Here is a 27,209-nt window from a genome sequence, read left to right as displayed (position 1 = left end):
CTCCTCCTGTCTTTCTCATGAATAAAGAAATAAAATCTTTAATATATATATATATTTTTTTTCTGCCTCAAAGACTATTTGCAGGGGGTCGGGTGGTGGCGTAGTGGGTTAAGCGCACATGGCGCAAGGCGCAAGGACTGGCGTAAGGATCCCAGTTCGAGCCCCCGGCTTCCCACCTGCAGGGGAGTCGCTCCCCCTCTCTGTCTTCCCCTCCTTTCTCCATTTCTCTCTGTCCTATCCAACAATGAACAGCATCAACAATGGTAATAATAATAACCACAACGAGGCTACAACAACAAGGGCAACAAAAGGGGGGAAAAATGGCCTCCAGGAGCCATGGTGCAGGCACCGAGCCCAGCAATAACCCTGGAGGAAAGAAAAAAAAAAGACTATTTGTAGAATTCTATTTCATATATTCAAATAATCTTTTGCTTTTTTATACTTTATGATTCTGATGAAAATTGTCTATGGTGCTTCCAGAAAAGAAGTACAAAAGATTTCTGATTAAGCTTTGTTCACACTGAATGAAATGAGAGGTGAAATGGACCAAAAGAACCAAAGACAGAGAAGAGACAGAATATGAATTTCAAAGTTAGAAGATGACTCTAATTCAAATTTCAGTTCTTTCTTTATTAATTCATTTTGGTCTTCTAGAAAACAGGATTAATAGTCATGGTCCATAAAAAATTTTTTTAATCACTAATCCTTTCTTAAATAAAAAATTTAAAAAAAAAAGACTTAAAATAAAAAAAAAATTTTTTAATGTCTAAGTTCTTTGATGATATAACACCCCGCAAATACACGACAATCTAATATTGTTATTGTTAGTGATACAGTGTTTCCATTTTCGATGGAAAATGTGGACAATGATGCTTATGGAATTTCCTTTGAAAACCTGTTGGGGAGAGGGAAATCCAAGATGGCAACCAGCTAACAGCTCTGGGATTGCTGTCCAAGAACCACGGCAACAAATGCTACCGATGAGTGAAATTGCACGTAAAAATGATACTTGGAATGCAGAAATCCCAAGAACAGAAGAACACAAAACTCAAGCGAGGATGACTGTACTGATCTGTTTCTCAGCAACATTCCCTCTCTGTTTTCCCCTCCTCTCTCCATTTCTCTCTTTCCTTTCCAACAACGATGACAACAACAATAGCAATAATAACTACAACAATAAAAAACAAGGGCAACAAAAAGGAAAAATAAACAAATATACAAATAAATAATTTGCAAAGACCAAATGTAAAGAAAAGATCTTAAAAACAGTAAAAAAAAGTAAAATAAGTCACACACAGAGGTTAACCCGTCTTACTATATTAAAATTCCTCAACATTAAAAGTCAGAAAGGAATGGCAAGATATTTATAAAATATTAAGGAAAATGGCTTTCAAACAAGAATACTCTCTCCTACAGGATTTTCAGTCATATTGGACAGAGGGATAAAGACATTATCAAGAAGAGAACTCTTGAAAGAATCAATTATAACCCAACCTACAAGAAGCTGTAAAGGGACTATTATAATTTGAAATACACACATACATGAAAACTCAAGACATGCATAAGCAGTGACATGGAAATATCTTAAATCTTCAATTTTATTTAATGTCAATGGTCTGAATTCACCCACCAAAAGGCACAGAGTAATAGCATGAGTCAAAAAACACAAGCCAACCATGCATGGCCTGGAAGAGTCCCAATTGACTGACTGGACAAAAATACACTCCCAGTGAAAGGGAGAAAAACCACTGTACAAGCCAGTGGACCTTAAAAGGGGGGGGGGCTTGCAAATGCCATACTTATATCTGGCACAATAGATTGCAAAAAGAAAGAAAGAAAGAAAGAAAGAAAGAAGAAGAAAAAGAAAAAATAGTGCTATTTATCAATGCAAACACTAAGCTAGAATAAATCTAGAAATCAATCCCATTTACTGTAGCAGCAAAAGTAAAATATTACAAAATCAATTAAGTATCAGAAGAAACATAACAAAGGTGGTGAAAGACTTGTATACTAAAAATTATGAGCCACTATTCAAAAAAATAGAAAAAGACATAAAGAAACAAAAAGATAACTCACGTTATGAATTAGAAGAATTAACATAATCAAAATGACCATAGTACTGAAAACCAAAAGATTTAATACAATTCTAATGAAGGCCCTACCATTTTTCTTTCCAGAGCACGGCTCAGCTCTGGCTTATGGTGGTAAAGGGGATTGAATCTGGGACCTGCAAGCCTCAGACATGAGAGTCTATTTCCATAACCATTATGCTATCTCCCCCAACCTCCAAATTTCCGTAAGTGAACAGGAAAGAAGGTATAAAAGTCAATCTGGAATAAAAACACCTAGAGTCACCAAGACATTCTGACCTTCGACTATACTACAGGGCTATTGTAAGCAAAACTGCCTGGTACTAGAACAAAAACAGACTCATATGTTAGTAGACTAGAACTCAGCACTCCATAAACTTCCATAACTACAGACAACTCTTTTTTGACAAGGGGGTCCAAAACACTAAATGGAGATAGGAGAATTTTTTTTTAATATTTATTTTATTTATTTATTCCCTTTTGTTGCCCTTGTTGTTTTATTGTTGTAGTTATTATTGTTGTTGTCGTTGTTGGATAGGACAGAGAGAAATGGAGAGAGGAGGGGAAGACAGAGAGGAGGAGAGAAAGATAGACACCTGCAGACCTGCTTCACTGCCTGTGAAGCGACTCCCCTGCAGGTGGGGAGCCGGGGTTCGAACCGGGATCCTTATGCTGGTCCTTGTGCTTTGCGCCACCTGCGCTTAACCCACTGCGCTACAGCCCGACTCCCCAGGAGAATATTTTTAACAAACAGTGTTTGGTAATTTGAGTTGAAATGTGCAGAAGGAAAAAAACAAAACAGGGCCATCATAGACAATCGCGACAAAAATAAACTCCAAACTGATCACAACGATGGCGTTCATTCAAAATCTACCAAGTACACAGAAGAAAACAGTGACAGAACATTTCACAATGTCTTCTTTAGAAATGACGCCAAAGACTTCAGTTTAGCAACAACAATAGAAGCAAAAACAAAAGCACATCAATAGGACTACATCAAATTGAAAGAAAGGTATCTGCACAGCAAAGAGAACTCCCACCAAAACACACACACACACACACACACACACACACACACACACACACACACACACACACACACAAATGTGAAAAGCTTTTTGCAAGCCATAAATGATAAAGAGCTAATAACCAAAATATTTAAAAGCTCACTAAACTAAGCAAAGTCCAGCAGGGAAGCAATTACAGAAGTCAGACCTTCCACCTTCTGCAATCCATAATGATCCCGGGTCCATACTCCCAGAGGGATAAAGAATAGGAAAGCCTCCAATGGAAGGGATGGGATATGAACTCTGATGGTGGAAATTATGTGGAATTGTACCCCTCTTATCTTATGGTCTTGTCACTCATTAAAAAATTAATAAAGAGAAAGAAAGAAAAAAAAGGAGGGTTTTACTGACTTGAAAAACAAACTGAGTCGGAAAGCCTTATTTCAACATCCGAAGAAGGTAGAAGGTGGAAATTCTGGTTGTCTGCAGAGGACAAGTAACTATCTGACATATATAAGAACTTTCCAGAAAAATCTATGAATCTTTATGAAGGGGGGTATGGCCACGTACATTTGAGGAACATAAAATAATATCATGTAAGAAAATAAGAGGGGTGGTTCGGGAGGTGGCGCAATGGATAAAGTGTTGGGCTCTCAAGCATGAGGTCCTAAATTCAATCCCTAGCAGCACATGTACAAGAGTGATGTCTGGTTCTTTCTCTCTCCTCCTCTCCCTCTCAATAATAAATAAATAAAATATTTTTTTTTAAAAAAAGAAAACAAGAGGGGGGTTTGGGCTGTAGCGCAGCGGGTTAAGCGCACATGGTGCGAAACTCGAGGGCCAGCGCGTAAGGATCCTGGTTCGAGCCCCCGGCTCCCCACCTGCAGTGTATATTTCTCTCTCCCTCTCTGTCTTCCCCTCCTCTCTCCATTTCTCTCTGTCCTATTCGACAATGACATCAATGACAACAATAATAATAACCACAATAATGATTAAAAACAAGGGCAACAAAAAGGAAAAAATATATATATAAAAAATTAATTAAAAATTTTTTTAAAAAGGAAAACGAGAGAAAACATCCTCAGGGGTGTGATTTTTACTATAGTAACTAGGAGAAAAATGACCAACACTCAGGGTGGTTCTATTAGGGTGTGGGATTCTTATAAATTAAATTCTATTTGTAAAGTTCTGTCCTGGCCCAATCAAAACGAAGAAATGTAACTCCAGGTCAACACGGAGAGGCTGTAGTCACATGCTCTAAACCACAAGCCTCAGGCCACTCTGATTATTTTCTGGGAGCCCCAGAGAACACATCAGTTTGGTTGGAGAAAAAGCATGGGAAGCTGCAAAAAGTTTTGTTTACTTGATTATAATCCCTAAGTATCTTGCAACACTATCCAGTAAAGCCCAATAAGATCTTATTTACAACTCCTGAGGGAACATCCTCTGGCTGTTTTCACTTCATACAAAATAGGAGTTTATAAAAAAGAAACATTTTGGCAGTACTGAATGCGTACTGCCTCATAGTGCTGATAATGCAATTTGCAATCTTGACTATTGTAGCTTCTGTGATCTGTAACATTCCAAGAGACCACTACGCTAGCTCTAATTGACTGTAAGTATTAACCGAATAGATATAATTCATACAATCACTTGGACCACTCAAGTTTTTCTATATTAGCTTATAACTTTAACTATGGACTGATTTTACATCAAATTCTACTGAAGGCTGTTATGATACACTTGGCACACCTATAAAATTTCTTTCATTAGGACAAAGAAAAGTCAGCTGAGCTGAATGAAGGAAACTGGAAATTATAGGTAGTTCACATATTTATCATATATTTCAAAATGGATGTCAGAGCATCATACAATTAATATGAAAAATGAACGTTTTTCTTTTTACTAATAGTCAAATTCATATAATCTGCAAGAGCTTTCAAATAAAAACTCTGTCAGCTTTTATCTAAAATATTTCTCAAATTTAAATGTACCCTCAGAGATAGACTTTATTTATTGTTTAATAAGAAAAAGAAAATCCATGTAGCTTGGTAACTCTAAATCCTGTTCTTAAGTATGTGAATAGCATTCCTGAAAATAATAGAGGTTTTCAAACCACTGAAAAGTCTTTCAAAATTATGCAAAGCAACAGGTGAAAAGTCACCTGTGGAAATATTTGGGAAATAAACATGCTATTATCTGAATAAAGCCCCATGGATGAAACATTATCTTCCATAATACAGCTGAGTAGTGTAACCAGTATGTGGTTCAAATATACGTTTTAGAAAATGGCTATATCTACTGCCTATTCACATCTGTAATGAAACAAACTGAAGAGGATATAAATAAAATATTAAAAAATGTATTTACTTACTGTGTTAAAATTTGGAAAGAGCCCAACAGCAGAACTACTGTCCATTGGAAAAGACATAAATGGTTTGATATCCAGTGAAGGCTGCATCATCAAGGTAGGTGTACGCACAAAAGCAGGAAGGGTAGTAGTGTGGCATGTACTGCCTGCCAAGAACAAAACAAAAGTGAACTCAGTCTCTCTTACACATTTATTTCCTTCCCTAGTCTACAGTGCAAAAGCAGAGTCGCTGAGTTGCAACCTGAAAGCATGAAAGTTATGATGGAAATAAGCAACTGGTACAAGAAGAGGAAGTACAGTCACATGGTTCTTATTACCTAAAACAGTGGTGACGAATATTTCGGCTGTCACTAACTCATCAAAGTGTAGTAGAAGGGGCTGGGTAGTGGCACATCTGGCGCAGCATAGGTCACAGTGCACATGGACCAGGGTTCAAGTCTCTGGGCCCTACTCAAGCGAGGAAACTTCATAAGCTGTGAAGCACTTCTAAAGTTTCTCTCTCTCTCTCTCTCCCTCTCCCTCTCCCTTTCCTCTCAATTTCTCTGTCTTTATTTAAAAATAAATATTTTTAACAATGTAGTAGAGAGGAGAAGAGGAATTTCTTGAAATTGGATGCAGTTTACTATTCTAAATAATTGAATGGACAGTAGGCATGTTTTGTGGAAATCAGAGATAATTATAGGGTTTTTGTAAGAGGAAAAAAACTCTTGGACTCATAGCTACTGTCTGCTCCCAAGAAAATTATGACTCAAACCATTTCTTCCCTTAAAAAAAAACAAAACTTGTCCTTACTTTGAGAAGACCATGTAGTCTAGACATCGGATAGTTATAGAAGCTAAGAGGCAGTTACAGACGGGGTGGGGCAGATGTTGTGGCAAAGAGGAAAGCTAGAGTCAGAACATTTTTTTTTTTCTTTTTTGCCTTCAATTTTATTTATAAAAGGGTTTGTATTATTTCAACTATCCTTTCTAACAATTATACTAGCTGGAATCTCTTTAGATATTTGATGTATATATACGTGTGTGTGTGTGTGTGTGTAATGTATGATTTGGGGGGGGGTAGAGACAAAAGTTGAGAGTGAAGGGAGAGACAGGAAGAGAGGAAGACACTGCGGACGTTTTGACCACTTGTGAAGCTTTCCCACCACAGGTGAACTATCTGGTTTAACCCCGTGTATAGGAGACTTACACTACTCCTCTACAACAGTAAGCTCTTTTCTTTATCCTGAAGTCTCCCCAGACAGCAGGTAAATAAATAACAGCTGTTGTAGATGACTCCAAGGAAACAAGATCTAGCTAGGTATGGTTATGGGTATGGGTGTAGGGGTATATAATTCACACAGATCGCACACCACCTTAAAATGTACAACTCAGTGACTTTTAGCATATTCAGATATTTGCACAACCGTCTCCACAGTGACTTCAGCACATTTTCGTATTCCCTAAAAGAAGCTCCTTAAACATCAGCAGTCATTTCCTACACTCCCATACCCCCCACTTCTTGGCAATCCCAGTTTTCTTTCTGCTCCTATAGATTTGTGTATTCTGGCTATCTCTTTTAAATGAAATCATTCAGTATGAACTTTGTGACTATCATCATTCTTTTTTTCAGATGTACTTACTTATTTTGAGAGAGAGAGAGAAAGAGAGAGAGAAAGAGACTATGAGAGAAGTAGAGACCCTAAAGCACTGTTCAGCTTTGCCATAAGGTGGTGCTGAGAACTGAATTCACAGCCTCTGAGACCTCGTTCAAATCTGTGCTCCATCAGGTTATCTCACAGTCCTGTCTGTTTTCAAGGTTCTTCCATGCTGTGGCGCGTTATAGAATCCTTATTCCCTTTTATGACTGAGTAACGGGTGGTCTGGGGGGTGCAGTGGATCAAGCTTTATGTTCACAAGCGTGATGTCTCACTTTTGACGTGGGCATCACGTGTGCCAGTGATGTTCTAGTTCTTGTTCTCTTTCATTTATATACACCATTGCATAGATATATATACATATTTATGTACACCAATACACATTATACATACATATTATGATATAACATATATTTCATAATAATATATAACAACCTACATATACATAATTATTTTTAATAGAGCGCTGCTCAGCTCTGGCAGATGGGTGGGGGAGGTGGATTGAACCTGGGACTTCGGAGCCTCAGGCATGACGGTTTCTTTGCATAACCATTATGCTATCTACCCATCACCCCCATATACATAATATATAACAGATATATGTAATTTCAAACCAAAAAAATTTTTTAAAATATTGAATACCTGTATGTATGTACCACAATTTGAATATTTATTCACCCACAGATATCTAAATTATTCCTACATTTGGGCTACTATGAATAATGTTGTCCAGATGTTTGTTTATAAGTTTCTGTGTAGATATGCATTCAGGTCTTTTAGGAACATATATAAGTGTGGAATCACATGGTAACCATGATTTGATCTTTTAAGAATTACCAGACTGTTTTCCAAATGAGCAAAATCATTTGCATTACATTAACAGTTTTTGATGGTTCCAATTTCTCCTGACATGTCTATATAGGACCAAAGATTATTACATGTCCAAAACTACATACTATCTTCAAGGAAAAATGGTACGGTAAACTATTAAGACTTCCCCCTGCTCACTTCGGCATCACATGTACTAAAATTGGAAGAATACAGAGATTAGTATGGCCCCTGCGAGAGGATGACATGCAAATTCGTGAAGCGTTCCATATTTTTTGGTTTAAGCTAGACTACATCTGTTGCAATTCAGATTATGTTAAGACAAATAATGACAGGTTTTGGTGAGTTTAAAAAAAAAAAAGACTTCCCCTATGTTCTTAAATTATGTCAGAATAACTAAAATCCACATTTCACTTATATTTTTAGTAATGTATCCCTCGTACAAAGTCTGTATCACATTTCAATTCACTACAGAACATTATTGACAAATATTTAATGAACTGTAGTAATTCATTTATGCAAATCTAAAGAAAAATCAACTAACCAACCAGAAAACAAAAACAAAATAGAGAAAGATAAAGTATTTACCTATACTGTGAAATCTTTCAGCCAGTGCTATTCATTAGAAAATACAGAGCAGATCTCGGCAATAAGAGAATCAGACAAAAGTTTAGATCAAATAATAATTTTCCTGATGTCCAAGTGCATCTGATCTCATTGTGGGACCCACGTAACCCTGCCTTTAATTATATGTTTCTTTTAATTTGACCACAGTTTACTCATTGCTAATTTCAGGGCTTATAGACTCAAGATGATGTAGTATATCAGTATGTTATGTTGCAGACAATTATTAAAATACTTACGATGGAAATTTGCCTTAAAAATCTTAGCTAAATTGTACAAAAGGTCTTACTTATATTAAAACTGTGGCCTTCTAGAATTCACAATTACTATAGCTTTTAAGACTAAACAACAAAAACTACACAGAATTTTTCTACTTAAAGCTGCCTGATGAGCAAATGTATAATTATTCTGCCATTACAGGTCTCCCAAAGGGAAGAAAAAAATCTTTTTCTAAGCCAACAAATGGTGGCTCTGATAAAACTGTGTAATACATGGCCCCCCACGGGCCTGGTAAGAGCCACTTTCTACCAACAAACTCAAATCAAATAGAATACAACCGGCAACTTGACAAACAGATTGCTCCATCAACAAAGGTCAGAATGTACAATGATCCCCCTTACCCAATCAAATCTCTATGCTAATAAAGACAAGACTAGTGAAGTACTTAGCTGCCACCACTCATTAGCATAAAAACTTAGCAGCTGTTTACCATTTCATTAGCATTTTAATGACAGACAATTTGCCATGTTAAACACAGATTGTTTTAAAGTACTGGTATATATCCTGAATAAATATAACCTCTGCTATCATCAGCTCCTTTACCTCATCCCTTGCTGTTTTCACTTAGAAAAATCTGCTTTCTAAAATCTTTCTTCACTAAAATTGATAGCTTGGAGGAATTTTTTTTTGCAAATGGGAATGAATAGAAAAAATAACTTTTTTTTTCTTTTTTTTTTTTTTTTTGCACTGGGTAATTGATGCTTTGAGTTCTCCTTCACCTTATTCAAGATTTTGCTGCTTCTCAGAAGCTTTCTACTCATTCTGGGGATGCAAAAACACCAGTAGAACACAAGTAGAAAACTGATCAAAATGTAATGCACCCTGTAAGAAAATGCTTGATTTCCATAAAATTGAAGGACTCTCTAAGAAACAAAAAGGTTGGAAATATAATAAAATGCATATTTACATATAAAGAATGCTGTAATATGTTTTTAAAGTCAACTTTTGTCTTTTGTATCAATTATTTGACAATATTATGTAAGACATCCCTATTAACAATTATATTTCAAAAAAGTCAGGATATAATTTGGTTAAATCATAATGAATCAAGTCATATTAGTGTTCTATTTACTTGATAACAAGTTTTTTGTAGCATTTGATGTTCACGTATTTAACACCGTGTATTAAAAATAAACATACATACACAAGCACAGCCTACAGAAGTTAATACTCTCACCAGGAAAATCCCTCCTATCATAAGTCAGAAACAGAAGGATGAATATGGGATGATCTCATTCATAGGCAGAACTTGAAAAACAAGATCAGAAGGGAAAACACTAAGCAGAACTTGGACTGGAGTTGGTGTATTGCACCAAAGTAAAAGACTGGGGGTGGTGGGGAGGGTTCAGGTCCTGGGACGTGATGGCAGAGGAGGACCTAGTGGGGGTTGAATTGTTCTGTGGAAATGTTATGCATGTACAAACTATTGTATCTTACTGTAGACTGTAGACCATTAATCCCACCATAAAGAAATTTTAAAAATTCCTCATATCAATACATTCTTAAAAGAATGTGAACAACCATTTCCATAAATTTCAACTTGAAGGCAAAATCCAATTCATACTCACCCATCCATATGAAAGCAATTATAAATAACAGAAATTCACCAGTATGGATATGAAAAACTACTGTTTTAGCCAACTGTCACTGTAACCTAGTAGGCTTTTTATTCTGCCAATGCTTAGGTCATAATCCATCACAATAAAACCTCAGTTGAGGATCAGGTGACATTTGAAATTATTGGTAGGTCTTTGACCTTTAGAAATATAATCTTCCCCACCTGCAGGGGAGTCGCTTCACAGGCAGTGAAGCAGGTCTGCAGGTGTCTGTCTTTCTCTCCTCCTCTCTGTCTTCCCCTCCTCTCTCCATTTCTCTCTGTCCTATCCAACAATGACAACAACAATAATAACTACAACAATAAAACAAGGGCAACAAAGGGAATAAATAAATAAAATAAATATTTAAAAAAAGAAATATAATCTTGAAGGTGTATTTAAGTGGCAACTTTGAGACTTCCTAGTAATTCTTTATTACACCATAAATACATAGACATCTCAGTCTTAGAAAGGGAAGTAGCCAAAGCCAAAGCCAAAGCCAAAGCCAAAAAAAAAAAAAAGTTGTATGAGAAGCATTTACAGAATGAAATAAAACCGCTCCATATACTAAAGTAAAAGAAGTGGTTTCCTTTTCATGCCATTATTATGTACATCTGCTTTAGTGGTGTTAAAACGAAGAAATCTTGTATTATAAAAATCTCTTAGGGGTATAAAATGCTAATTATAGGACTTCCAAAGATGAATTTAGAATAGGAATGAAAATGAGTGGGGGAACAAAAGGCATCAGGGAGGGATAGATTTCTAGTGCAGACATGAAGCCCCAGCAAAAAAAGAAAAAGAAAAGGAAGTAAAATTACAATCCACAGAGTGGGAGATGATATTCATAATAAGTATATTTTGACAGAGGATTGACACTCAAAGAGCTATGCATCAAGAAGAAAAAGTTAAGACAAAAGGTTTGAGTATACACTTCATAAAAGTAGGTAATAAAAATGACCAGTAAACATAAAAAGTGCTTAACTTTATCAGTCATTTAAAACTATAAAGAGAGATTACTACATTGCCACAAGAATGGTTATGGCGAAGAAAATGGCAAGGACATTGACAAGGACACAGAGCAACTAGAATGCAAGCAGACTTTTTATGTGAAGTACAAATTGTCAAAATCATTTTGAAAAATGAATACACAATCTACTTAAACTAATAATACATATGACATGACTCAGCAACTCTACTTTCAGTCATAAACATTACAAATTATAGGTACTAGAAAATTCATAGCAATAATATTTATTATAACCCAAGTCGGACATTAACTAGCTGACTGTGAGAATAATAATTTTGGTATCTTCAGAGACTAAAAAGATCCACTATGGAATGTAGCAATGAAAACATAATTATGCATATTAATAAACAGATCTTGCAAGCATGTTAAGAAAAACCTTAACAAAAGGAACATATTAACATCATGTAAAATACCATTTATATGCAATACCAAGTTGGGTGATAGTGGCTTTCTTTGCAGGAAGGGCCGGATGGGGGGATTCCCTGGAACAGAGCATGAAAACAGCTTCTCCTCCAATGACAACGCTCTTTACTGGATCTTCATGTCAGTTACACAGCTATGTTTGTACACACGCAACTCTAAGTTTACGTACATTTTACCATATTTTATTCTCTAATAGAAATCATAAACAGTAATGTGTTTAGTACCATTAACTTTAGTCAACTATTTTTGCAAATATGCACAAATTTCCCAGTAAGAACATTTTCAGGGGGCCAGGTGGTGGCGCACCTGGCTAAGTGTTCACATTATATTTCGTAAGGACCCAGGTTCTAGTCCTTGGTCCCCACCTGCAGGGGGAAAGCTTCACGAGTGGTGAAGCAAGGCTGCAGGTGTCTCGCTCTCTCTCCCTCTCTTTTCCTCTATCCCTCTCTCCCCCTTTCTATTTCCCCCTCCCCTCTCAATTTCTCTCTGTCTCTATCCAATAGTAAATATATATATATATAGAGAGAGAGAGAACATTTTCAGTACTGTCAAGTCTGTATATTTTTAGGATGAATATGATTTTTTTTTTTTTTAGTTCTTTTCCCCCCTCAACTGGAAGCTTGATTTTGTTCAGATATGACTTTGGTAAGAGAATAAAATGCTAGTTGCTTCTTTACTGAATCTTTTTTATTTTTTTTTTTAATATTTATTTATTTTCCCTTTTGTTGGCCTTGTTGTTTTATTGTTGTAGTTACTGTTGTCATCATTGTTGGATAGGGCAGAGAGAAATGGAGAGAGGAGGGGAAGACAGAGAGGGGAAGAGGATAGACACCTGCAGACCTGCTTCACCGCCTATGAAGCGACTCCCCTGCAGGTGGGGAGCTGGGGGATCTAAACCAAGATCCTTAAGGTCCTTGTGCTTGGTGCCACCTGCGCTTCACCCGCTGTGCTACCGCCCAGCTCCCGAGCTCCTTGCTGAATTTTGAAAGTGATTTAGAGTCGATGGGCACAGAATGCAGTGACACTCAAGAGAAAGTGTATCAAGAACTCTGGGTCTGTACAATCATAACAATGGGCAGTTCTGAATTTCTCTTGGGACAGACTAAGCTTGTCTCCAGAGAGTTCCCAAAGCATCATTCTGGCAGAATGCTGCATTTAAAAAGAAACCTGTGTACCACGCTAAAGTTTATGAGCAATAATGAAGTAGAGCATCAAAAACCAGCCATGAAGCCACAGCATGATAGATTTTTAAATCCTAATCCTTTAGGTTTAGGAGTAATTGGCCAGCTTTTATACAAAATGATTCTAACAAGATGCAATGGGTGGCTTTTCAGATTTGTGCCATCAGAACATCTATAACCAGACGATGATTCATTTGTACCTGAATATTTTTTCCATGTCCTGACTGAGTTTCATATATTTAAATGTTGGAAAAATGGGTAAGATGTATTTACTACACTTTATTACAAACTATAGTTTGGTTAAACATGTAGCAAATTTCATAAATTGTAATACTTTATGTAGCGATATTGAAAAACTGAGCATTTTAGAATTCAGGCACAGAAGCCAATCAGTTAGTTCACAAGGAGAATACCATTGTCAAACAGCCAACATTGAATTTAAATTTGATATGACAGTGTTTCTACTTGTAACTTGATAGTACTATGTCTGACCAGGCAGGAAGATAGCATAAAAGATAGAAAAGCAAGACTCTTAACAAATGCTCTATGAAGTTCTTTAAAAAAATAATTTTAAATACACCTGACTTATCAAAAGGGAATGTCATGTGCTTAGTTCCTAAATTACTAAGTCTTTGAAGCCAAAATTATCTCCAGACAGGGCTTTACTAAAATTGTCTGAGGTCAAGACTGGATTGGGAGGTCACAGTAGCCTGACGAAATTTTCTGGCAAAAAGATTCATGGAGATGGTCCTGAGCTACATTTGCCCAGTGGCTGCTGTGTTTAGCATCAAAATGTTTTCCTGAGGTCTGAAATCTTTTTCTTTTGTAAGTAATGGAACTAACTGTTTTCTTTAGAACATTTAAGGACCCAGTGACAACATAAAAACTGTGTGTTTGTCTAAGTTTCCTAAAAATACAGACATTTTCATGGAAGGCAACAATTACTAGTGGATATTTCTAAAGTAATTACATTTCATATGATTTTAGGAGTCAATATAACCTAGGAGTCTACATTTTATTTTATATGGGAGAAATGAATTAGAAGAACTTAACCCAACAGGGCATTTCACTTGACTTCAATAGAACCAAAGCTCTCTAGAGATCTCTGCCCAGAGACACTGTTTTGGATATTCAAGGCTACAATCAAAGATGGGAAAGAACCGTATATTGTAGTAGTTATCCTTCTGAAAAATTTAGATGCAATGTTATTTGATCCATTATCTTTTTATATTTTGACTGAATATTAGAAGTGTCATTTTAAGTGAGATTTTAATGTTTTATTAATATGATGAAAGAAAGAAATGCCAATGCAACCAAGAGTCAACACTTGTTTGCAATGCCTGATTTTAAGTAATTCTTTTTTATATTCTCAAGGGGAATAAAAGAGAACAAGCCCTACTAAAGCTGTGCCTTATTACTATATTGCTTGTATAGTGTAACTAATTCAAATACCCTCCTCATAGGAGACACATTGCTATGCTTGGTGGTGGTGTTTAGAAAGTTTTTATATTATCAGAACTGCAGCAAAAATGCCTGTACAGAAACATTTATCCAAGCCAATGCCACTGACCTTCCCTCAGAGCATATCAAAGCAGCTGGATTGTTAAAGCCTCTGGCTCTGTCTTCAGGCCTCTCCTTTGTAATTCACACAAAGGGCAAAGGGCGTGGCTAACAGGTCTATACACAGCTTCTCCTAAGGTCAAACATCCAGCTGCTAAGTATTAATATAAATTCTAGCTCTAGGGCACAAAATGTTTCTTCCCCTTAGTTTCAGAGATCTTCAGTTCTTATAGTCATTGTCTAGTCTATTTGCATTTAAGCACCCAAAGGGGGGGGGGAGTAGTTTATGGAATTGTCCTAAAGAGGTATTTTTCCCCAGAAACTTGCTCAACTTAAAAAAAACAGTTAATGTTCCATCCTCCAAAGGGAGGGTGGATAACATATTCTATCTACGACCTGAAGAAGATGGGTCCTGAAACTGGGGCAGCTTGGAATGTTCCTTCTAATGACCACAGAATGTGAGCTCAGACCTACAGGGATGCAGAGGTCCCATAGGCTCCTAAGCTCAATATGGGCCCCAGATCAAATCACTCAGACAATGGGGTCTACAGTCAACAATATTTATACACCTTTCCCATATTTGGGAGCAATTCTCCCTGATGCAGCTTTCTAGCCCTTTTTCCAGCCATGCCATCATCTCCCCAGACAATAACTTGGATCCACCTGCGTATCAGAGGTCAGGCTCAGGAAAAAACTAGCATAGTCACGGGCCCTTTGGAATATAACTAAAATAGGCCTACTAGTTATCTTCAAAAAGGAGACCCCAAATCTTCATCTGCAATATTCTAGCCTTCAGGTTCATGATTAGTCAACAATTTGTTTGGCTTTATATGTTAACTCTTTTTTTCATCCACCAGGTTCCAAATGCTACCATGATGCCAACCAGACTGGACAGACAACCCCACCAATGTGTCCTGGAGTTCCACTTCCCCAGAGCCCTTCCCCACTAGTGAAAGAGAGAGACAGGCTGGGAGTATGGATCGACCTGCCAATGACCATGTTCAGCGGGAAAGCAATTACAGAAGCCAGACCTTCCACCTTCTGCACCCCATACTGACCTTGGGTCCATACTCCCAGAGGGATCAAGAAAAGGAAAGCTATCAGGGGAGGGGAGGGGATATGGAGTTCTGGTAGTGGGAATTGTGTGGAGTTGTACCTCTCTTACCCTATGGTTTTGTAGTGTTTCCTTTTTATAAATAAAAAATTTTTAAAAAACAGTTAATATGTGCTCTTCCCATGCTCTTTATTCCTTCCTACCTTGGTAGAGTTTCAATATTATCCAAAACATTTCAAAGCTATTCAATATGTGTTTGCTCATGTTAAAACAAACAAACAAAAAAGACACAATACACTTCTAAAACAAACATCTTGGGAAAAGAAACAGTGAAAACTGTGCCCTCCTCCTCCTTTGTTTGGCATGCATAGCCCAGGGATACAACAATGACAATGCTTAAATGAAGCATCAGCAAACTTTCAAGTGGAGCATTACAATCAGGGTAACAAGCATAGAATAGGCCACTCTTAGTCCTCCATCACCTAGGAAACCATTTTCATCCAGAAAATGTAGAGATGGTTCCTACTACACCACTAGAGTTGCTGTGCAAAAAGTGTGAGAACTACCATCCCATCCCACCCACATGGAAACCTGCTTATGAGGTGCCTAGTGTGATTGTGCCAACAACAAATGTGAGTTAAGGAGGAGAGAGTAAGATGGGGTCAAGTGTGAGGGCAACTGGGGAAAGGCAGGAAGGAAGACTGAGGAGTTCTGCTTAGTTTGTAGGGTGAATTACAATTCATACCAATTCCTTCTTTGGAATTTCTTAACATATCACTCCTAAAATGATTTCCCCCCCCCCCTTTCACCTTTTTATTGCATGGGAATCATCTGTATAAAATGAAGTAAAGCAGAATGAAAAATATTATGAGCTCCTATTCTCAACTCTGACACCATCTTCCCAGACAGTATTTTTAGTCCACCTGCATGTTAGCTATGAAGCTTGAGCAAAAATTACTAAAATGATTGGCCCTTTGGAACATACTTAAAATAGACCTCCTAGATTCTTCCCATATGAAGACCCCTATTTTCATCTGCTCTATTCTTACCTTTGGGTTTCTGCCTACTGAACAATTTGTTCTGCTTTGTATATTACCACCTTTCAGTCACCAAGTTGCAGATGATACTATGAAGCCATCCTGACTTCCCCTGGGCAGACAACCTCACCATAGCATCCCAGAACCTTACCTCTCCAGAGCTCTACCCCACTAGGGAAAGATAGAAACAGGCTGGTGGCGGGGGTAGGTATGAACCTATAGATTGACCTGCCAACATCCATGTCCAGTGAAGAAGCAATTACAGAAGCCAGACCTTCCACCTTCTGCACCTTCTATAGATTGCTGGTCCATACTCCCAGAGGGATAAAGAATAGAGATGTTTCCGATGGAGAGGATGGGACACAGAACTCTGGTGGTGGGAACTGTATGGAATCGTACCCCTCTTATCCTACAATCTTGTTAATCATTATTAAATCACTAATAAAAATGTCGAAAGTAATAAAATTGCAGAAATTTCAGCCATCAGGTTGCCTGAGCTGAATGAGGTTTGCGATATTATACAGTCTTTGAATACTGACTCTGCCTTAAAAAATATAATTATACAAATATGCTGACTGACCTTGCCAATGAAACATTTTGGTAGTCCTTAATAAATTCTAGTTTAATAGTTTTTAAAAATAAAAATACTGGTAGCCAGGCAGTGGCACAGCAGGTTAAGTGCACATGGTAAGAAGCACAGGGACCGGGGTAAGGATCCCGGTTTGAGCCCCCGGGTCCCCACCTGCAGGAGGGTCGTTTCACAGGCAGTGAAGCAGATCTGTAGGTGTCCATCTTTCTCTCCCCCTCTCTGTTTTCCCCTCCTCTGTCGATTTCTCTCTGTCCTATCCAACAACAATGATAGCAGTAACAACAATAACACCAACAACAATGACGATGATAAATAAGGGCAACAAAAAGGAATAAATAAATAAATAAATAAAAATACTACGAGCAAGGACAATCCAGTTAAGCAGATCATCTCACAAAAGGAATGGGGTAACTGGGTGACAGTGCAATATAATCTTTTCCTTAAGAAACACAGTGTCCTGTGACCAAAGGAACATTTGCACTCCAAGGGTCTTTAGTGAGTACTGAATTAAATGACCAATCTGTGGCCCAGTTTCTTGGAACTCTGCCATGGTCTTGACATCACAGACATTGATGCTAGTTGCTTCAGACATGCAGGCAGCTTCTGGGGCACTAGCGACAGGCGAAACAGCACTAGATAAGGACCTTCAGTGAATGTCCGGGGGTTTTCCGCATTGGAAGTGATTCATTACGAGTGACTGTCCTTGTCCCTGTGTGCCATGTTTATTCTTGTACCACTACACTAATTTAGTACCAGCTTTTCTTCTGTGGAATTTCTTTTTGACTTCCCAAATGACTCTTTTGTACATCCTCAATGAACACTGTAAGTCAAAGACAATGATTTTTTTTTTTTAATAAGGAGACATACTGAAAGTAGAGAATTTAATCATAGCACTTATTTTCCTTTTCAATGTTTTCCTTTACAACGGAGAAAGGAAGAGCAATATTCTCTTTCAGAAAAATGTTTGCTTTCACTTTTTTTTTTTTGCCTCTAGGGTAATTGCTGGGGTTCGGTGCCTGCACCACAAATCCACTGCTCCTGGAGACTATTTTGTTGCCCTTGTTGTTTTAACATTGTTGTGGTTATTGTTGTTGCTGTTACTGATGTCGTTGTCCTTGGATAGGACAGAGAGAAACTGAGGAAGGAGACAGAGGGGGAGAGAAAGATAAGACACCTGTAGACCTGCTGATTCACCACTTGTGAAGAAACTCACTTGCTTTCATTCTTGATCTATTATGAATTTCAAATTTTTAAGTTCCCCTTGCTTACAGGACACAAGTTGAGAATTCATAAAGATGAACTTGATATTTAATGCATTTAACTTGACAAAACATATTTATAGCTGATAAAAATACTAAGAAGCCGGGAGTCGGGCTGTAGCACAGCGGGTTAAGCGCAGGTGGCGCAAAGCACAAGGACCGGCATAAGGATCCCCATTCGAACCCCGGCTCCCCACCTGCAGGGGAGTCGCTTCACAGGCGGTGAAGCAGGTCTGCAGGTGTCTATCTTTCTCTCCTCCTCTGTCTTCCCCTCCTCTCTCTATTTCTCTCTGTCCTATCCAACAACAACGACCACAATAATAACTACAACAATAAAACAACAAGGGCAACAAAAGGGAATAAATAAATAAAATAAATTAAAGAAAATACTAAGAAGCCAAATCCATTTCTTTTTAAAGTCAAGTAATTTTTCTTAATTTTTTAATACTTATTTTATTTATTTATTCCCTTTTGTTGCCCTTTTTGTTTTTTTATTGTTGTAGTTATTGATGTTATCGTTGTTGGATAGGACAGAGAGAAATGGAGAGAGGAGAGGAAGACACAGAGGTGGGGAGAGAAAGATAGACACCTACAGACCTGCTTCACCGCTTGTGAAGTGACTTCCCTGCAGGTGGGGAGCTGGGGGCTCGAACCGGGACCCTTAAGCCAGTCCTTGTGCTTGGAGCCACGTGTGCTTAACCCGCTGCACTACCGCCTAACTCCCTTAAAGTCAAGTAATTTTAAATGTATTTATTATTTGTCAGCCAGGAGGTAGCTCACTGGGTAGGTCACATGACTTGATATGTGCCTGGCTTGCATTTGAACCCAGGCACCACATGGAAGTACAGCAGTACTGGGGGAACTGGCTTGTGATATTTGTCTGTCTTTTTACCTTAAATAAAAGTGAATGAGAAAGTCAGCCTAGAAGCAGTGAACATGCTCATGGGTGAGGGCCTGGCTCCAAGAACAACGACAATAAGCATAATTTCACACTATATATGTGAAAGTTTCATTATACCACCACCAAAGTACCAGTGTCACACACCAATCCCTAACGTATTTCTAAATTTTGATGGACCTGTGCTCCTGTTACTGTATCACATACCCCCTTGATCTGTCTCAAACCTGGTATCTTCCCAGTCTTCCTCTCCACCCTGCTTTCCTTTTCTACTTCTCTCTCCTCTCTGGTGTGCCTCTGTCTCTGTATATGTGCCTGGGTTCAAACCCAAGCCAAGCTTCTTCTTCTGCTCCTCTTACCGTAATATTGCCAGAGAACTGGGAATCACTCATGAAATTTGTTATCTGTTTTGTTTTGCAGCCGTTTTTGTTTTTAATATCTGCTTCTCTAAGCCTAGAGATCATCAGCAACTGGCTGCTAATAACAGAACAAGTTTGTCCCTGAGAAAAGACAGAACTATTAATACAGAACTTACCTCTGGTCTTAAGCAGTCATATCAGTTCCAACAACTGGGGATTGTTGTTTGTTTGTGTGCTTTGTTTTTTAACCAGAGGACTCCTCAATTCTGGCTTATGGTGGTACAGGGGATTGAACCTGGGTCTTTGTAGCCTCAGGCAAGAGTCTATATGCACAACCACTAAGTTACGTTCCCTGTCTGGGGGATTATTTTTACATGTGCTCACATAACAGAGTGGGATAAGAATTTGAATCTAACAGTGAATTTCATGCTATACTTAAACAGAAATTCATTCTTACCATGAAGTAAATATCTACAATGAAGTCAATGATAGATCTAGGACTAGAAACAAACAAACAAACATATCTTCTGAAAAAGTCAGGTCCTAACCTACTGGGGATAACACTGAGCTACAGAGTACAACTAAGTAGTCACATATTATAAGTCTCTGGGATTGGAAAAATTAATGTGCACTGGCTTTAACCTAGTCTTTCTTTCTTCTTCTTTTTTTTTTTTGTAAGAGTTTCCTACTAAACCCTCAGTGTTTACACCTTTAATCCAACAAATAAAAGAAATCTGTGCTTTTTAAATATTTTCCAAAGCACCTGGAATCCCACTGGGGGTGACAAAATGAAAACATCTAGTGCCGAGAGGTTCTGAGCTATTTCCTAACATTAATATTTGTTCACATTTTAAAATGGAAAAGGGAAATAAATAGGACTTTTTAGGTGGGGGAAATCAAAGTGATAGTATTAAAACAGAAATGGGAAGTTCATAAATGTCTACAGTATCCATCCAAATTCATCTACCCTCATAACGGGCAAAACTCCCTCTTGAGGCGCTAACCTTTACCTGGTTTCCAGAGAGCTCTCTTATGCTCAAAGGTTTAAAGAAACACGAGACCATTGAGTTGTGACTTGAACTAGATGCAACACGGAAAATTTAAAATGTACCTGCTCTAAAAGTCATGTGACAAGAGTGCAAATCACCCATGTCATTCAATTTCAGTACTATCTACAAGTCATTATTCTCTCAGTCTGAATGGGAATTTTTAAACATGCACCATCATCGGCTCGCCTATACTTCCTTAAAGAGAAGAAGGAGAAAGAGTTCTAACATACTGGGCTTGAACATGGATCTCATTTTTTACCTAGTAGTTATTCTGTGACTGACTCTGAAAGGAAAAGGAACTCCAGTTCATAAAGATGAAGGTAATGTGAGGAATCTGTCACATCTTCATTTTTCTTAGCAATATGATTCGACAATATAATTTCAGTAAAACAAGTTAGAAAGGGAACAGGGAAGTTGTAAGATTAGCAAGTTCTATTTGCCTCCATTCTAATATCCTTTCCTTTTTCAGAAAATGATTTTAACTGTTTTACATTTTCACCACATAGTTCACAAAAAAAAGTTGCCTTAAGGCGTAAAAGCTGATCAGCCAGCAGTGCTTACCTTTGCTTTTAAGATTACAGTCCACGTTCACTTCTGCATTCAAGCATTATACAAGACATTATATTCAGAGATAAATAATTCCATCATTTCAACCTGGTGCTCCTGTGAAATGTGGTGCTAGGAAACAGCCGACAGGCAACGCTTTGAACAAATCATATGTCCTGTAATTGGCGCTTAGCTCTAATTACTATTGAGGATAGTGTTTGCAACTTGATTCCAGGGAGAGGACAGACTACCTTCTGACGACATTAAACCAAATATATCCTAAAAGACTGACAGTTACTTTCTTTCATGTAATTTTTCTGAGTACTGCCCAGCTCAGAAACTACCACTCTGTTATGGCAAAGATGATAAAAATCACAGGATCGAACACCCTTTCCTAAGAAAAGAATTCAATTCTTTTAAAATACTTATTTGTTATAGTAAAATTGGAATCTGGAGTATGACTTAGACAAAGATTTTGGTTTTTTTTCCCTCTAAGTGAGTAACTGAATTTTTTTATTATTAATTTGAATTGTTTTGTTCTTTTTAATATATAATTAAAGGAATGCTTCATTATGACATACAGGTGGTAAGCGACACTAAAATGTCATGTCTGAATACATTATATCAAGCCCATCGCAAAAGTCCAGCTCCACATTTTACTACACAATCTTCCCCTTCCTCCTAATTTACCTGCTTTACTTTCCCCTTTCCTTCTGGTAACCACTAATTAGTTTTATAGAAAAAAAGGCTTGCTATTGTCTTATTTAACTCATCTGTTTATTTTCTATTATAACTGTAAGTGAAATTATACAGTGCTTTTTTTTCTTTCTTTGCCTGATTTATTTGGCTAAAAATAATTACCTCTACATCCCTCTATGTTGTCAAACGGGGTTTAATTTTTTATAGGTGAATCTTATCTACATCACTTCTTATTCGTCAGTTTATGGACATTTTCTTAAAATTTCAAAAAGGAATCCGTTCACAAAATATGAGCGTTATATTCTTTTAATCTAGAATAAATTTCCCATATGTTTATGCTTGAAGAATTTGTTTCCTTTTCTGTGTATTATTTTGTTTTAAATAAATATTAACAACATATAATTCAAAACAGACTAAGACAGATGACAACTTGATAAATATTAATAGATACGCTTTTCCGTCTCAGCAACAATCTAATTTCAGTTATATGGGAGAATCATAATGGTAAAACTAGTGATTATATAGGCTTTAAACTAAAAAGATACAATGCCTTCTTATATATTTAATTAATTTCACTTTCTACTAGAGGCATACGGCTCTGTCACTAGAACAAGTTTTCTGATATATCTATATTCTGACTGAATCCTAAACTGATTATCCCTGATCTTGATGCCTTAGATTAGTGGACATCTGACTAAATGAGACTGGGAATGACTGATGTTTGCAATGTCAGGAAAGGCTTTGCAATTTTCATTATGCAGCTTAGCACAGATGCCAACCTTAAAGACTTTAGTGATATACAGAACAAATTCTGCAATCTGGTATATCTGCTTATGTCACACTGGCACGGTAACTATCACAGACAGGTAAACAAAAAGGGATAATTACATGTAGCAATCAAAATAATAGTTTTTTTTTTTTCTGTTTTTTTGCCTCCAGGGTTATTGCTAGGGCTTGGTGTCTGCACTATGAATCCACTGCTCCTGGAGACCTTCCCCCCGCCCTACTGTTGTTGCTGTTGGATAGGACAGAGAGAAATTGAGAGAGGAGGAGAAAGATAGATACCTGCAGACCTGCTTCACTGCTTGAGAAGTGACCCCCCCCTTGCAGGTGGGGAGCAGGGGGCTCGAACTGGGATCCTTGAGCTGGTCCTTGTGCTTCCCACTATGTGCACCAGCATCCAGCCCCCCAGATAGTAGTTTTAAAACCTGCTTTTAGAAATGACACATTTATCCAAGCTCAGTGATCTCAGATGTTATGAATAACAAAGTAGTATTTTAAATGGAGCATGGTATGCTAACTCTATACTTATTTTCCTCCCAAATAACAATTGTACATTTCTGACTCAGATAATATTTAGTTCTTCGTGATTAAAATAAAATTATAATGACTGTTGTTTTATTCTTTTTTATATAAACATATATATTTAATAGTGATCAACAAGACCATAAGATAAGGGGTACAATTCCACACAATTCCCACAATTCCCAGAGTTCCACATCCCATCTAGTTTTTAATCTCCTCCTATGATATAAAGTTTCCTTTGAAATCTTATTAGGTATTATCTTGATGCCTCCTTTGAAGTGTTTCTCTTTCATGAAGTTGAGTAAAATATTCCATTCTGTTTTGCCCACTGCTAAATTATTCCTGATTCTTGGAGTACTTGCTTAGATAGTGACCCATTTTGGCGACCAGTACACCTTCAAACTCCCAAGTCCTTTACCTCTACTTCTCCTAGGTCCTTAGATTTAGCAGATACAAAGTGTGATCTTGGGGGTTGGGTGGTGGCACACCTGGTTAAATGCATGAATTACAATGTGCAAGGACACAGGTTCAAGCCCCCAGTTCCTACGTGCAGGGAGAAGTTTTACAAGCGGTGAAGCAGGGCTGCCGATGTCTCTCTATTTCTCTCTCCCTCTCTATCTTCCCCCCCTCTCATTTTCTCTCAATAAATAGTAAATTCTATCAAATAAAATAAAGTTAAAAAAGTAAACACAAACAAAACCAACCAACCAAACAATCAAAAACAAAGTGTGATCGCTAGACTAGCAGCATCTGCATCACCTGAGAAATTGTTAGCAAGGCAAACAGATCTACAGGGTCACAAACTGTAGGATGAGACCCATACTCTTATCTTTCAACAAGGTCGGGGAGTGATTTGCAGCATGCTGATGTCTGAGAACCACAGGCCCATGCTGCATATATGTACTAAGGAAAATAATGATTATGTAAAACATAAGCATCCATGGTGAGAACTATGGGGGAGATGAAGGCTTAACAAAGAGCCAGCGTTTAAGAGAGTATATATAAAGATGGGAAGAGTCTGAATGGATCTGAGTGCTGAGAACTTATTATACATGTGTAGTTTCACTATTAATGAGTCAACATTTTCATTCTTTTTACTCCAGGCAGAGAGAGAGAAACACTGCCACACCTGGGCCTCCCCCAGTGCAATGGAGCTCCCATGTGGTGTCAGGGTTTAATCATGGGCTATAAACAGCAAGGCACGTGCCCCACCTGAAGAGCTATCAACAGATTCCCCTCCCCACTATCCTTTTTAAGGAAAATAAAAAGTTGTTTCATGACGATGAACCTTAAATCCTTTTAGAGTAGTCTATACTTACTTTTTCACTTTTTACTCTTTCTTCACTGCAAAAACCCTCTGGTCTGGGTTCTAATTTCTCCAGCCTGATAAACTATTGTTTTGAAGACTTTTACCTTGGTTCCTATGCCATGGGTAGTGTATGAACTTAATGTGTGGATGAGTGATTTCCCCAGGTTCTCTTTTGTGCTTCCTGGCACCTGCTGCGGGACCCTTCCCAACTAAATCCCACTGGCACCTTACCTTATACAAAGAAAAAGTCATCTAGTTTCCTTGTCCCTTTCTCCTCCCAAGGTAGTTCTTGTGGTAGTCTTGATTTTACGAGCTGATAAAGTCTTCCAGTCAGACAGACTAAAAAATGTTAAGCTATGCTTGACTTCTGCCTCTTCCTTGTTCCTGAGCCAAATCATTTTTTATGATATCTGTCATCTCTTTCTTCTTTTCATAATTGTTACTATTAACTTTCATTTAAGACTTTATTAGCAGTTCACTAGCAGAATCCTTTGATCACTGTATCCCCCCACCACACTTCGGTAGATAAATGAATTCCTAAGAAAGACTGCTCTAGTCAATCACTTTTCTATTCATATGACTTCTACAGTTCTCCTTAGTGAATTATAAGCACTGAAAGTCAACACACCTGTTCAAATCCCTACTCATCTACTCATCAACTAGGCAACATTAAAAAAATTAATTGACTGGTTATGCCCCAAGTTTTCCAGTTGACAAGTAGGAATTAAACAGTAATCCGTCTCATGAGAAGGCTTGCATGCAATTTCTTACTACATTGCACAGAACTCTAGGTGAGTGAGTAAATCAAAAGTATTATCTTATCAACAAAGTCATTTCCATAAAATACACTTCCAACACTAAATATGCCAATTTCCACACACACACACACACACACACACACACACACACACACACAAATCAAATATCATTTTCCTGTTTTGCCTCTAAACCTTAGACCTGGTAGTTGTTCTAGAAACAACTGCTCTTATACACAAATATTATTTATTTATTTATTTATTTTTTCAGTTCTATCACAGCTTTTGCTGTCATGCCTCCCAGAGTGGCCCTCCCTTTCTATTCCCTTTCAAATTCTCTCAATTTTTCAACTGGCATTTTAAATGTCATTTCTTCCAGAAATTCTTCCCATTTCCAGCAGAGGAAAGTATCTTGCTCTCTTCCGAAACTGTTATCTGTTTCATTTACACCTCTCTTATGGTACTTAAGACATTCTACTGTATTATTTACATTGTTTCTTGTTCCCCATGGAGCAATAAACTCTTCTGGGATAGAGAGTAGACTTGATTTACTACTGTTTGCCTAGTATCTTGCTCATAGAAAGCACTCTGAATATGCTGAATGACTAAGAGAGGCAGAGTAAGTGAAGTCTATATCCTTGTAAGAAACGTGCTGCTGCGTATTACCAAATTAAAGGTTTCCTTTTCTGCTCATCACTATAATGGTCTTCAAAGAGTAAACAGGTTATGCAAAGTATAAAACAAATTTAAGAGAGTCATTGTAGATGGAATGTTTCCTAACCTCAGATATAAAGTCAGTAGCCTAGAACTCAGAAGCAATTTGTCTACACAGAGCAAACTAATGAATAGTTACTGGATTCCTGTGCTAGTCCTCAAAAGCTTACTTGTCCCACAGGATAGGTGTATCAGAGCATTACACTAACAGTGACACCCTGACCTCAATACAAGAGTTGTGAAAAGGGGTCGCTATCCTATCAGTGTTTATGATGGTGCTCAGTCTTCTCTGCAAAACTTTTTCTTTTTTCTTTTTTTTTTAATTTTGCTTCCCCCCCTTTGTTGCCCTTACTGTTTTAATGTTGTTGTTGTTATTATTGTTGTTGTTGTTGTTGATGTAGTCATTGTTGGATAGGGCAGAAAGAAATCAAGAGAGGAGGGACAGACAGAGAGGGGGAGAAAAAGAGAGACACCTGCAGACCTGCTTCACTGCCTGTGAAGTGACCGCTGCAGGCAGGGAGCCAGGGGCTTGAACCAGGATCCTTACACCAGTCCTTGTACTTTGCACCATGTACGCTTAACCCGCTGCGCTACCGCCCGACCCCCGTTGCAAAACTTTTTTAGACTATATATTTTTACTCTTTATATTTAAATAGATACTCAGAAAACTATAATCAGAAGCAATTTCTGCTGTGGTATATATACACAATGGAATACTACTCAGCTATTAAAAATGGTGATTTCACGTTCCTCATTTCATCTTGGGTGGAGCTTGAAGGAATCATGTTAAGTGAGATAAGTCAGAAACAGAAGGATGAATGTGGATGATCTCACTCATAGACAGAAGTTCAAAAGTCCTACCATGACACCAACCTGACTTTCCTGGGCAGACAACCTAACCAATGTGTCCTGGAACCCCACCTCCCCACAGCCTTCCCCCACCAGGGAAAGGTAGAGACAGGCTAGGGGTATGGATTGACCTGTCAACGTCCACGTCCAGCAGAAAGGCAATTAT

The 27,209-nt window shown here is 37.7% G+C and overlaps 1 protein-coding gene and 1 non-coding gene across 8 annotated transcripts in view; one reads left to right on the top strand and one right to left on the bottom strand.

The window, feature by feature from the left end:
• The window catches only part of ZNF385B (zinc finger protein 385B), a 368,360-nt gene that overhangs the window by 87,453 nt on the left and 253,698 nt on the right, over positions 1-27,209 (bottom strand). For 6 of the 7 annotated variants that reach the window (XM_007522156.3, XM_060177630.1, XM_060177629.1 and 3 more), the window contains one exon: positions 5,472-5,614. In XM_007522156.3, the coding sequence (XP_007522218.1) occupies positions 5,472-5,614 (143 nt within the window). Of the gene's footprint in view, positions 1-5,471; positions 5,617-27,209 lie in introns of those variants that run through there. The other variant, XM_007522158.2, reaches the window with a different exon arrangement.
• On the top strand, positions 8,105-8,208 carry LOC132534508 (U6 spliceosomal RNA). Its single transcript, XR_009546216.1, has one exon. It is a non-coding gene; the product is annotated as a U6 spliceosomal RNA (small nuclear RNA).

This window comes from Erinaceus europaeus, chromosome 18 (assembly GCF_950295315.1).
Source record: "Erinaceus europaeus chromosome 18, mEriEur2.1, whole genome shotgun sequence".
NCBI lineage: Eukaryota > Metazoa > Chordata > Mammalia > Eulipotyphla > Erinaceidae > Erinaceus > Erinaceus europaeus.
Note: the sequence above shows the minus strand (reverse complement) of the source record. Positions and strands in the feature narration are given on the sequence as shown.